Genomic DNA, 14,328 nt, shown 5'->3' with positions numbered 1-14,328 from the left:
AATTCATCTCCAGGTAGTTACACAAAAGAACCCCCTTAAAAAATGGAAAAACCTCAGAGTTCTTATGTGCCCTGGAAACCAGATTTAGAGACAATTCTTGTATTTGTGCTTAAAACAAAAAGCCTCAAATAAATATCACTATTTATGATACAGCAGAAACCATCCTAATTCTCTTAATGACTTATGTTTAGTATCTGTGCTATTACAGTTCAGATTGACATACAAGAATCTCTTTTTAGAAAGTATATGTTCATGAGTTCTGGTGGTGCCAAACTCCGGACTAGCAACTGTCTGGGTTATTTTCTGCTCGTTCTTCTTCCTCCAGAAAAGCAAGAGTTTAGATTATGGTAATGAAAAATATATGATCAATCGAGTTTCATCAGACAAACTGGAATATGAAGTGGTCTCGTAATTGAGGTATAGTCACACCATGCAATACTACAGTCAGATAGCACAGATTCTTAAATTGTTTGAAATTCACCATGCACTTTTCCCCTGACCACTAACAGAACATTTTCCAGCTGAACCAGATGCTTCAGGCACTCAACAATTTTGTTTTAGCAGTAGAAATTTTTAGAAATCTAGATTCTTTTTACTACATATCTTTTAATTTGAGATGAGAATTCATCTGTATTCTACAAAGTCCATTTAATTTTCAGATGACTGTAATTCTGGGGGGGATGTTTTCATTCTAGATGAATTTTCTGTTACTTTTACATTCCTACAAGAATTTGTTATAAAATGGGAACAAATCACCATAAATAAAAGAATATGATCAGATATCTAATCAATTGTTTTAGATTCTACAAATTAACATAATCAAAAATTACCGGTATAAAATACTGAAAATATTAAAGTACCTGGAAGAAAAAACCTCTCAAGACCATGTTCACAAAGCCTGGACAACGAAACAAGGTTGTCTGGGCATAGCAAAACAACGTTAGCTTTCAGTTCAAACGGAAGTACGTTTGAAGGTATATATAAGGGGAATTTTAAATTACCAAAATGTTGATTTCACAGCTACTACTACATACGTTTTAAAAACCTCATTGCCTGATATAACATTTATTTACTATGACACTAAGTAAGTGTACTAGAGCCTTCCCCTCCTCTGCCCCTGCATTTCTCTGCAGTTGTTGCTTCAAATTTACTGCAGAGTACACAAATGGGAAAAATGAAATATCTATTTTTCTAGCCTTGACACTTGACAAAAAGGCCTAAAAGACATTAATAAAACTAAATGAACAGAGTTATAAAGCTGTGTGTCTACTTGAAGTGAATTACCTCCAGAAAGAATAGTTTTTACTGGAGAATTATTTTTAACTAAATTATTTAAAATCCTTATTAGGATTTAAAGTATTCTAATTTGATATCCTCCCATTTTCTTCTTAATTAAGTATTCTACAGAGATACCACGTTAACAACATGGCAAAAGCCAGTCAGTTCCTAAAAATTTGCTAGAACAAGTGAGATTGTCTGGAAAAATAACGTTTCAGTCCTGACAATAACAGTAATATGGAAACTTAGAAGCAAAATACCATAAGCCTAATACAAGAGTTACATTACATAACAAACCAACATTCTCCTTAGCCTTTCTGAACAAATAAAAAAAAATGGCATTATGTTTCAGCAGAGCCACTTAAAATACTCAGTTGAAACTTGTTTTTTAATTACAGAAGTGCTTTGATGGTATGTTTCAGAGAGACCTATAATTTTGCAGAAACAGAAATTACCAAGTTCTTTGTTTATGCAAGTTTGAGTTTACATTGGTATTAAAGGGAATTGCAAAAGTGCATCAAAAGGCAAGAGTAAAGCTTGCTACTATCAACAGTAACAAGCTAAAAAACGTTAAAATATAAGAATGCTTTTGAAAATTTCAAGTTCATTTAAGAGAAAGAGAACACTGGAAAAAGGACAGAAGAAAAAGAACAGTAGAAAAAGATAGCAGTGGATTTTTTAAAAAAAAGTCTAACCCCTATGCAATTAGTCAGTTTGAATGCTCTCTGGTAGGTAAACAAATTAAAATACCCTGCATAGATTCATAGTAGTTCTGGAAACAAAGGAAAAAATATTATCTGTTACCAGTATCTGTCACACTGAAAAACTAAAACAATCTACTTCTGAAAATGTATTCTGGTTGCTTTTCGTGACTCCGATTTTGTCTGTAAATGTATTTATCATGAAGCAATAAAGCAAATAAGTAATGAAGAATAACTACATGAAATAACAACATAGCTTTCACCATAGAAGAGTGAAAACTGCTGAAAGTGGGAACTGGACACCCTTCTTTCTGAAGAGCAGAAGCAAGCCAGGCATGACTGACTGTATACATCACACATGTTCAGTAATACTCACCTTTCTGAAAAATCTGATTCTATAAATTCTCGAGTCCGTTTTCTGTCCCTAGAAGATAAATAAAACTTACATGAAACTAGCATTTTCTATTCATACCAGCAAAATCCATGCATTTGGTAGCTAGCTAAGTACTAGTATTTGCTGTTAAATATTTACTGAAAGAAGAAAATAGCACACATACAGTGGGATGGAATTTGAGAGAAAAAGGTTATGATTTCTGAGGCTGCCTGAGCTTACTGCTGGACAGTTAGGTAATACTATTAGGAAGGTTATGTACTATACTGTAATACTACAGGAAACGATCTAATACTGTGAGAAGGTTCTAGTTCTACCACGATTTGCCCATATAACTTTAGAGAGGGAGCTTTAGCAGGGACTATAGCAAGAGCTGAAGCGAGCTAGACAACCAAATCCCATCAAAAAAAAAAAAAAAACTGGAGTGCTTCCAAAATACCAATTTAAAGTCCTCTCACATGGAAGAAAGTGCCTTCATACATTGCATAAGATATGTCCTAGAAGATATTAAACATCTTGGTATGCATAGTAGCATACAAGAGATTTACTCTGAGGAAGCAGCTGACATGAATTTTGTGTAGGAGCAGCAGCTACCAATTATTGCCAGTTTTGTTATAGTTCTAAGTCTGTTTATTAGCTACAGCAAACAAGTATCAGAAGTTGCATTCCAAACTTATCGTTTACTCTTGCAGCTGATTACAATGCACAGTGCTTGATAACTGCCAGTAAATTACACCACTTTGATGCCCTGCCATTTCAAAAAGAGGGCGCACACCACATATTTATGCAGCTAAAAAGTAGAGCTTTTTAGCTCTACTTGAAAGGGGAGTTGAAAAAAATACTGGATTTGAAGATCTGTGCCACAAAAACCTGTGTATATTAGGCTGTGCAGTTCAGAACCATTGTCAATTTGGGAAATGCTGCCAGTGGACCTCTTCCTCTGTAGCAAAATCGCCATTTTTCCTCTTTGGCAATCCCTGTCCATGGTACTTACCGTTACACTGTGGAAGCTTGGGATATGAGTGGAGCAGAGCTGGGGGCTGCAACATTTGCTTTGGTCCTTGGGGAACTGGAAGAGCAGTGACAGGAGAGCTGCAAGCCAGACTGCGTCTGTTTGTAATGGAGCTCTGACAATGAATATGATCTTGTCTCATTTAACTTTGGAAACAATTAGGAATCTGTGCAGTGGAGTAAACAATGGGATGGCAAGGAGTCTGGACCTAGAATTCTTCTAGCACTTTCTTCATTAAGGGCTCATAGATGCTAAAGTTAGACACGATCACAGAACCTTCCCTCCTTGGTTCTTCAGATGAAAATATGATCTATATTACAGAGTTCTGTTGGGATTAATAATGATCAGCCAGTGTATCTGGACAACATCTTGCTGGTTTTCATGTGATAAGCAACAGTTAGGCTTACTGAAGTACTGTGCCTAGATTTTGACTATCTCAACAGAAGGAAGGTATTTCTCGGTGGTGCTGGTGGTGATGGATGCACTGCAAACAGTCTGTCTCATAAGCTACATCACTGGGTTTGGGTGAAGCTCAGGAAAGTTAATATTAAGTTGATTCTCTGGTTTTGCAAGCTGTGAACAGACACTACAGCTTTTCCCTCAACAAGGTACTAATAGAACTTCCTGTCACAATTCACAAAATAAAGTCATCTTTGACATCTCCTTTGTGACGTAAAATCAAAACAAAGTAGAGTCAAAACGTATTTGCAGAGATAAACACACATTCATGTAAGTCCCCTTTTTCCAAAGAAAATCAAACTTAAATACTGCTTAACTGGACGTGCATTTTACAGACTACATTCTCTGTGGTAGGAATAGAAACTTTAAAGTAAAGTATGTAACAGACCTTGCTTAAAGCATAGGGTGAATAAAGTCAAAGTACAAACATCATGCTCACATTTCTACCATTTCCTAGATGCTCCGTTTTCCTACCTGTAAAGCTGGAAAGGTACTACTGACATTCATCATCGATTAGAAAATGACCTAAATTTGGCAATTACTTTTTAATTTTCAGAAGAACAGCATTACATCTGTCTGAGATAGGAAGTTCAGCAGTACTGAAATTCAAAAAAATCATGAAATACTGTAAAGACCAGATTTCCTTAGAAGAGTTAAAGATAGTCACATTACTCTTAACTACTTCAGAACCCCATGAAAACTTAGTGATATTGTAAAATAGTAATAAAAACACACCACTGATTACATTCCAAAATTGTCACTGAAGTTTTATTCATAAATGCCTCCTGAAGCATGTCTGACAGCTCTCCCTCTATCAGCACCAGCTGACATGCTCTGTAACAAAGCTACTTGCATACATCATTAATCTATTAAAAAACACACAAACAAGCAAACAAAGGCTCATCAATTTGCACCTCTCCATGACCACACAGAAACATACGCTGTCATGAAACAAAATTAAAACAGACAGTGAAGTGACTGGCACGTGTAGCACTGTGTTCACACGTCCCAGACATCAAAAGCGCAGAATGCGCTAAGAGTATACTCCTTTTAACTGTGCAAGAACTAGAAACCGTAAGCCAACATATAAGAGTACAAACAAAGAGAAAAATGGAACAGATCTGCAAACATCTTTAAATAAAACAAACTCCTTACCCTGGAACCCAGCCAGTAGCTTCTGTTATGTGTGTCTGTGTGACCATTGTTGGAGCTGGATTATAGGGACTCCCAATCAGAACACTCCCTGAATTGGTCAGTCTTTGTGATGTGCTTATGATCTATGATTTTTTTTGGGGGGGAAAAAAAAAGTCTTTTAAGAAAATAGAAGCTAACATAACCAAAATTCATACTAATCATGGTTCTAAGAAAAAAAAAAACATCTCTGCATATGCAAGCTGCAGTCAAATTATACTGAAGAGGTGTCATTAGAAGATCTTCATATATGACAAAAATGACAATGTTGTCAGATTAAAGATTTTTCCTAACTATATCTTATTACTATAGTATTCACATGAACCAGAGCTAGACAAATTTAATTACTAGGCTCAAAGGACAGGATCTGTACCTACCTATATCTAATTATTTCTTCCAGAATACATGTGGGTGATTTCTTACTCACTGAAATTAATAAAGCCTTATTTCCAAAGGATGCATGTCTAACTCCCTTTCTTTGGTATCAAAGATAATCTGAGCTCCAAGTAAAGTATTCCTTGCAGTTTCTACTATTTGCAAGAGTTAAAAGCATTTCTGCAAGCTAATAAGATGGCATTGCACCTATGAAATTAAATGGAAAGTCTATTTTTAAATTATGGCTCATCTGTGTTAAACAAAGCAACCTGTTGGGTTTAGCCAAAAGAGCAAGGCAGACCAAAGTGACTGGCATCTGTTGCAAATACGCACTGTTTGCATGGCTTGCTTTCAGTATAGATGGGCTTTAAAATACATTTATTCAAAGCTGGTGGAACTCTATTCAAATGGTTGGTAACACTAAAACTCTTGGTCTCAACTTTTAAGTCATACCTCGGTTCATTCCCCAAAGTAGGTCACCAGGAGAATTCAGAGAGTACATACAAATGAAACAGTATTGATTAGTTAATCCTTGAAATAAAATATAAACTACAAATTATTTGTGTCAGTACAGTAATATTCATTCCATAGCTTCCTGGAGAAAGCTTTACACTCAGCTTATTTTTTTTCTTTATTTTACTTTACTCCGTACATCAGTTACATTTTGAGTACCAAACTTTCCATCTTTACTACTTAACATATCCAGTACCCTTATAATATGGGTATATGGCAAATATTTTGTTTCATATCCATACTTGTTTAAACATGTAGAAAACATGGTTTCTATCTGAAGGATTTCCAGTTTCCTTAGCTCACCGAGCATTACTTTACACCCTCCCAAATGCTACTTGGTGGTTACATTTATATTTATTCTTTCCTGAAGAAATCAACTTATCTGATTTTGCAAATAGCTTAACATAGACAGACAAGTAAAAATAGGAAAAAAGAAAACCCTGCAAAACACAGGTATGGGTTAGGTATTTGCTGTTTCATGTTAGAGAACAACAGATCCCCAGCTGGTTGTATTTTCACACTGTGTGGAAGCACAGGAATGGTATCAACCCTTACCAACTTATGGCTACGTTGGCTTAAAATCAGAAAGTTTTTGTGGCAGAGTGGCTAATTTTGAAAAGCTTGCTTAAGTTCAACGCTGCCATAACACCACTATGTAGGCAAGAATCAGTAATACAGTATTTCATTCAAATATTAATCCAATCCAGTAACAACTTTTCTTAATTTCTTGCAATACTATAAGTAAGATTTATTTTCAGTAAGCATATGGCTTTGCCAGCATGTGGCTGACACATGCCAGAGAGAAAAGATTTGAAACATTTTGCACATCAGAATGCATTTCACCACATTCCCTAAAGTTTCACATTTCTCTACTGAGCAAAGTGCAGTTTTCATTTAAATCATAATGCAAATGTATCATATGAGTTTTTATCTGTAATCTAATCATAACTTTCTCGCGATGATCAGTATAATAAATTGAGGTTACAAAATCATGCTGAGCTAGAGTATTTAAAAAACCAAATGCCTCTATCGTTCTATACTATAGTGCCATCTAGTGGAAATAGGAAGTAAGTGCATACCCTTCCCAGGGTCCCTTTTACTGCAAGGCAGCCATGCTGCACTCAGCTTGCCACCTTGCGTGGCCTGGCAGTTACAGACACATACAAGCACAGAATCCACCCTTCTATATAGCTCATTAACAAAGCTGCAAATTCCTGGAGGCAAGGACACAGACATCACAGGTATAAAAACTACAGCATTATTTCAGTGTGACTTTGTAGTTGATATAGAATGCAAGGTTTATTTTCATAAAAAGTGGTACACATCAGGTACTTTCAGAGGACTAATTCCATTTCTGATGGCCAGAATTTTTCCAGTGTACCTAAAGTAATCACATAAATTCACTCTGTAAGATAAAACACAAAGAATCTCATACTCTAATTCAGAAAATAAAAGAACACATCTGTAGGATGCAATACTATTTTTATCAATAATACTGTGCTGTTAAATTCCCTCAGAGAGACTATCCCTATTGCCTGAGATGCCTTACCTCAGCTCCCAGTCTGGGTCTACTGTAACAGGAGAGGCAACAAGAAGATGTATCTACATTGCATCAGAGAACCTGTTTACGACCAGGAAAGGAACTCCTTACCATTCTAGCTAACACTGTAAATGACATAAAATTGTAGTGCACGCATAGGGACATTAGTGGTTCTCACGCGTAAGATGGCAAAGGCAAACCTCTCACACCTAACTTTCAATCTTCACCAAGATTTATTGTGTGTTGCACCTAATGCAACTGCAACAAACACCAGTTAAGGACACCTTTTAGAAACCACAGTGTAAACCATGTGTTAACAAGCACATGCCAAGCTCTTCAAATGAACTTGCCCAAGTTTTTCATGTGACAAAAAGCCATTGGAATAAACTGATGGTAACGAGCTTTCTGTAATGTTATTCTGTATTATTTTGTGTTACTCTGTGTTATCTCAGTAGTGTTATATTAAAAATAAAGTTAATGCCAATATATAGATTACTCAAGGTATAGTAGTAGGCCAGGCTTATCAGTTTTATTCCTGACTTAAAACCATATATTTAATGTTATGGAAAAAAAAGATGTATGTTAAATGCCATTATTTTGAAAATTTATCATAAGCAAAAGAAGCAAAGTTTGATATATAGTGGCAAGCAAAACCTAACATACACTTCTTAGTGTAGTGGAGAACTAGGCATTAATAACCAAAATGATTTTTAAAATAATGTGACTTTCATATAGGAAAAAAGAAAGTTGCAGAGACACAAATCAACTTGCATAAAAATCTAATGAATGCATTACATTTGTGATTATTCCACTGTTCATCTTTTGATTGCTGATAGATTTATGAAGCTACTAGTATACATATAGAATCACAGAATCAGTAAGGTTGGAAGGGACCTCTGGAGATCATCTAGTCCAACCTTCCTGCTCAAGCAGGGTCACCTAGAGCATGTTAGACAGGGTTGCAGGACAAGGTTTTAAAGTAGTTAAAAAAAAAAAAAAAAAAAAAAAAAAAAAAAAAAACTGCAGAGCTAAACTATGTTCTCAAGAACCATTCTGAGGAACCAAGCTAAGGTTTTCAGAGATGCTAGAGACCTCCAGGAACATCCTGATTTAAAGACAACAAAACTCACTGAATAATTTTTGTAGGAAGATTTTGAACATAAAGATGCACATAAAGATGAACATGGCTGATTTAGGGACATCACATTTTCTGTAACAAACAGTATCTATGCCAAAGCAAGGTCCTGAAATGGATGATCAGAGAGTCACAAGATAACAATGCATAAGAGGAGACACTGTACAAAGTTGAGTGAAGAGGGTTTTTTTCCCCTTTGTAGATACCACATTCTGAGTATTTTGCATAATTCTGAGTCCTGTATGAATGTTAAAAAAGAGGGTAAAAAATCAGTAACACAAAAATGAGAATTTCAACCATAAAAACTGAAGTATCTGGGAAAAATCATGCTTTGATCACACTCATTATGTCCTTAATGACTAAAACAAAGCTAGCAGCAGTACAGTTACACTTTTACTACATTTTTCCTTCTGTCACATGAAAAACCTTGTATGAAGAGCGGCCTAGAGTGAGGTTTTGTAGTTAACTTTAGATGAAAAGTGTTACCCTTATGAGTTTAATAATCCTCACAGAAGTAAGCTCACTAAAAAAGACATCATTTTCTTACTAGTATCTTTCTACTAGAGTAATCTTAAGTAGTTCTGCTCACACTGTGCTACAGTGTATTTATAACTAGATAGCGTCCAGTACTGATATTTGCCATTGTTTAATATACTACTCAGAAATTTGAAGACACAGAGCTCCAAATGCACACCAAGAATATTTTCAAAAAGCAGATATAATTTTCTATTGTCCTGCCTCCATTAGACATTCATCACTCAACAGCTTTTGCCACTTCTGCCAGCAACACAGGCTAACTTGTAACTAGCAGCAATTCTGCCAAAAACACCTTGAAAAGTCAGCAGCAAGAGTGGGAACTGTACTAATTGGCTACTGACTGCTCTCTCCTGTTCCTGGCAATTATTCATTGTGATCCTAGGATAAGTCTTATTTTATTTTATTTTAATATAGAACATTCAAGGGAAATACTGCACCGCACATGTTACAGCAGTACTTGTACCAGCACCAATGCTTTCAGGAACACCTTTTTTTGGTAGACAGCCTTTGGCTAGTATTTCAGATGAAGGGCACTATACAATGGAAGATGCAGCTGGTGGAGGGTTGAGGGTGTCTCGTTATAGTGCTTGTGACTATCTGCCTAAGTGGGATAAAAGCCACTGGAGAACAGTAATAATTTGTATTGTGAAAAGAACCGACAACAAGTATTTATTAAAAATGTCAAATGGTTCTTTCATACAGGCTAAGTGTTTGGTAATCAGGCATCAGGTTACCAAAGCAGTTCACTGTACTACCTATTTTGTCCTCTGGCCAGCAGAAAACTGAAAATGTTTTTCAAAAACAGATCTTAAGTGGATCCTGAATCTTTAAAACAGCAATATATTCTCATATAGTTACCACTGGCAAGAAAAGACAGTTCTGAAAGGAGTTAGTTTCAACAAATTAAATCTCTAGGGACATATCAGAAACGTTAAGTCTTTGGCAATTCTGGAGATTTAAGTGGGGAGAATATGGCTCAAAATATTGAAGAAAGTGCATCAATGACATTCTTCATGAGATTTTTCTCCTTAATGCAATTTTGAGTAATAGGTAAAAATGTCAACTGGTGCAACTGTCTATTTTTGCATGAGGGATTTCCATTCAAAGCCAGAGAGTTAGGTATGCCCTAAAGTCACACACAAAATGTTTGTTGGGATTGGCAGTTCCAGCATGCCAAGATCGCTGTACCTACGCGTCATTACATTTCCACTGAGGTGGGGCACTTTAAACTGCTTGGTAGCTTTTGCAGCTGGAGCAGGATGCTGCAAATTCCTAGCACAGTTCTCATCTTCATTTTTCATGTTTCCATATTACATAAACGGGAAGTCATGCATCCAGTTACACAAGCTAGCATTACCAGAATTGCAAAACTTACCATTTGGGGTCCAACATTCACATTTATTGGTCCTAAAGTTTTTGGCAAAATCTTAGTTGGAGAGTTGGTGCTGGAAACTGGTAATGTAATTATTGAAATATTACCTAAAAAACAATAAAAACAAAAGAGTTTTAAAATACTTCCCTGGACATTAAGCTATAAATAACATTTTGGTGAATTCTCACATAATTTTAAGGCTTCTTTGTCCTGTACACCACAAATATTACCCTCACAAGAACAGACACCAAACCATTTAGCAGATTTCACAAGGACAACCAACAAAATAAACTTCATTATTTTCCTTTAAAAATTATGTTACCACTGTATTTCCATAAACAACTTCCTCTTGCCTAAAAAACAGCACAAACAGCTTGCCATGCCTCAGTGTTACAAGTTAAAATTCAGGAGTTTAGAAACAAGTTCATATACTCATCTTGTTTATAATCATACACCTGTATAAAATCTATAGCCATAACCATTCCCTGTCTGACAATTCTGAAGTTTTCAACAAACATCAGTAAAGTACGCCTACGATACCAGTGTACAGATGGAGTAACTGAGGCCTTTGCATCTTGCCTAAAATAATAGAGCAGGCAGCTGGGTGTCAAGATAAAGCTAGTTAGCTATTCCATCTCTAACTCGGTCTGTTTTCATTATGAGTTTATCATCTTTGTGTTCTCAGACTGCTTAAAGATCTAATTCATCCTACCTTCACACAGAGGAGCACAGTTCAATCTGTGAATCTCACAAATGCTGGTAAACAAAACTGTCCTGCAGCACTACCATTAGTCCACAATTTTTTGAGCCGTTACACACAAACTGCTTTAAGTGGTGAACACATTCATTTGAGGAAACTGTGGCAGCAGCAGCTCCCATCTATGACAGTTTCAAAGCAAGAGAGCTGTGAATATTGCTCAATCAATCAAATACCTCCTCCCATTCTTTGGCAAAGCCTTGTCAAAATTGGGAACTACACTGATAGGTCTGGAAGCACAATCAAACAAGAGAGCTGCTACTGCCTCATAATCCACAAAGAGTCAACCTGGGTCTAGTTGGCATCATGAGCTATACAGATGAGCTCCTGAAAAGCTACTTAGATCTCTAGCATTTAGCAGACAAAAACCTCAGGCATCCAAGGGGAGGGGTTCGTTCAGAACAGCGCAGCAACAGGTCAGCACCCCTCCTTCCTGCCCTCCTCCTTGGAGGGGAATTCGCCAGTGTTCAGCTTTGCCCAAATGGACCCAAGCTGACTCAGTGATAGCAGACATCTCTGTTCCCTGGTCTTTTCTGATGTAAGTTGTTCTCTTTCACTGCCTGTTTTTCTCTTTTCACTTAGTCCTGAACCACAGTCATTTTTTTACTTAGCATAGCTGTATTCTGCTATAACTCTAAGGTCGTTAATTCAACAATGTAATTTCTCTGTTTCTGCCAAACACAACTGGAACAAAAAGAATAACAACAAAAAATTGTCAGCTAGAGTACAAAAATGAAGTTAAAAAGAGAGAGATAAGCAGTATCTACTTTTATTAAAAGAGAATGTAGACATTAGAAATATTAAAAATATGGGACAAGAATATTCTAATGTTCTGTACAAATTCCTTTGACGTCTAGAGCAACACTACTACTAAATATTATTTTTTTTCCAAAAGGCAGATCCGCACCTGAGAACTAATAATGCTAATAAATAACCTGTAGAAAATAGAGGAAAATTTATTCAGTCACCTAACTTACCTAGAAAAAAGCTTATACAAATGCACACTCACAAAACCAACCCCACAGTAAACCTGTACTCTAGTATGAAGTACTTGTATCGAGGTAGTGACAAAGTAAGATCACAATAATTCATGATTTACATACACTGCATTCACATTGTTAGCCCAGAACAGTTCTCCAAACTGGCATGTCACCTTTTTCCTATTTCTACTTTTTCAGGAAGTTCAGCTTAGGATTTCCCAAGTTCTGCTCATATATTCTCATCAAAACCTAGTATATCTCTCATTGCATTCTGCTGTGGCAACTGATATTGTCTGTCACTTCCCAGGTATTGCTATAGGAATTTTCCTCTCCACTGCTGCAGCTGAAACTTTTGACCCCTTTTCCTCTGAGATCAGTTCTCAGGTCATCTTTCCTTGTCTTTCCTTTAATGAGGGAAAAGAAATGGATTACTTTCTCTGATGCCTGCAACAGCTCTATAAGGTGGCATGGAAAGTGCAGTAAAATTTTGAAATTTAAGCATTTAGCTCAAAGTTTTCTTATTCACCGGGCTGCATCACACAGTCATTTTCAGTTATACTTTCTAACCTGCAAGAAGTCAGATTGTAAGATCAGGTCATGTAAGATTTACTGTACTATGTAATTATCACTGCTACAGTGTACAGTTAAACATATGCATATATATCCATAATCTGAAATAAAAATCACTGCACACACAGTTGATTCCTTTTTCAATATGTGACATGTGGATCATAATCTGCTTTCCTTGGCAATAACTTTTAAAATATATACCTATGTATACATACACACACAGAAAGCTGTTGCTTACTAACCTATGGCCAAAGCTACACACAACCACTAATAAATTACTGCAGTAGCATTGGAAAAAAATGATTAAGAACTACTGCACTGTGCCTTTGTTTGCAAAGCTACCTGGATAAACACGTAAGGTCACCATTATTTATAGGGCAACTTTAGTGCGTTTGATACATTACAAGTTACATAAATACAGAGTTGTTCAAATTACTTCATCTGAATTTTAAAAAGACAGTAGTTTAAACATGACATATGTTTAAAAGTCTGTCTGGCTAGAGTTTTGTGCAAGTGATACAGATTTTCTTTCATCTCTTAATCCTTCCGTAAATCCCCAGTTGGTAGCAAAAGTGTCAAAGTGACATTAAAAGTTGATCAAGTCTCTGAAGAAATGTTTTTATGCTCTTTCCTTTTTAATTTCTTTACAGGTAGATATATATGTGTGAATGTGTAGACTTTTAAACACAGATAGGATGGAAACGGATCTTTTTTTTTTTTTTTTTTTTTTTTTTTTTAATGAGTGATGCCCCCCTCATCCATCAGAAAAAGAAAGATGACAGCATTTTCCATCATAAGAACAGCCATTCTAGGTCTGTGTCAGCAGCTGAACAAATAGAAATCAGTTTAATCAATTATGAACAAAATATTCCTTCCTCTGTTTTTCCTTTTTCAGATAGTGTCGTAGTGCAGATATTCACGTGACCTCAACTGTTCCAAGTATTTAACAGTAGAAACACCACATTATCATCTCCCTTCACAGTAAACATGATAATTGGTTCAATTAGTTGCCACAAAAAGTTAATGTATTTCCAGATATATCACATACGCACCCCAACCTAAAGAAACATATTTTGCATACTATATCGTTGGGGTGACTGTTATTTCTTCTGTAAACAAAGCTAAGTCCGACCTCCAAGAATATTGCCTGTCCCACTCGTGGCCTTGCATTGCTGCAGTCCAGAATGCAACTGCCACCCAACGCCGACATGAGTCCATGCCTGGAGCTGGCCAGCACCAATCCCACCAAGTTAAGAACTCCACGCCATGGGCCACCAACTAGAAATGGCTGCTTCAGCTAGAAACAGCACAGAGAGCAGGCACTTGCTTACTAAGATCACCAGTTGTATTTTATGCCGAATTTTGGAGGATAGTTCACATCTTTTTGCTGAAGTTCTGGTAATTTCTGAAGTTTTTGAGGGAAAGTAGTATTACAAAACAGCAAGCACCAGCAGAAACAACTTCTTCAGATCTTAAAGAATAGTATAGAGAAAGGAAGTAAATGTCACGCTCTCTGT

At 36.2% G+C, this 14,328-nt stretch overlaps 1 protein-coding gene across 4 annotated transcripts in view; it reads right to left on the bottom strand.

The window, feature by feature from the left end:
- TFDP2 (transcription factor Dp-2) overlaps window positions 1-14,328 on the bottom strand; it is a 57,056-nt gene that overhangs the window by 25,306 nt on the left and 17,422 nt on the right. For 2 of the 4 annotated variants that reach the window (XM_062582335.1, XM_062582336.1), the window contains exons 3-5: window positions 10,508-10,611; window positions 4,997-5,118; window positions 2,356-2,403 (exon numbers count right to left, since the gene is read on the bottom strand). In XM_062582335.1, coding sequence (XP_062438319.1) covers window positions 2,356-2,403; window positions 4,997-5,118; window positions 10,508-10,611 — 274 coding nt within the window. Of the gene's footprint in view, window positions 1-2,355; window positions 2,404-4,996; window positions 5,119-5,860; window positions 5,881-7,469; window positions 7,530-10,507; window positions 10,612-14,328 lie in introns of those variants that run through there. The other 2 variants (XM_062582337.1, XM_062582338.1) reach the window with 2 other exon arrangements.

The sequence above is a fragment of the Rhea pennata genome, chromosome 9, assembly GCF_028389875.1.
Source record: "Rhea pennata isolate bPtePen1 chromosome 9, bPtePen1.pri, whole genome shotgun sequence".
Lineage (NCBI taxonomy): Eukaryota > Metazoa > Chordata > Aves > Rheiformes > Rheidae > Rhea > Rhea pennata.
The sequence above is the reverse complement of the archived record's forward strand: the minus strand, read 5'-3'. Positions and strand labels throughout refer to the sequence as shown.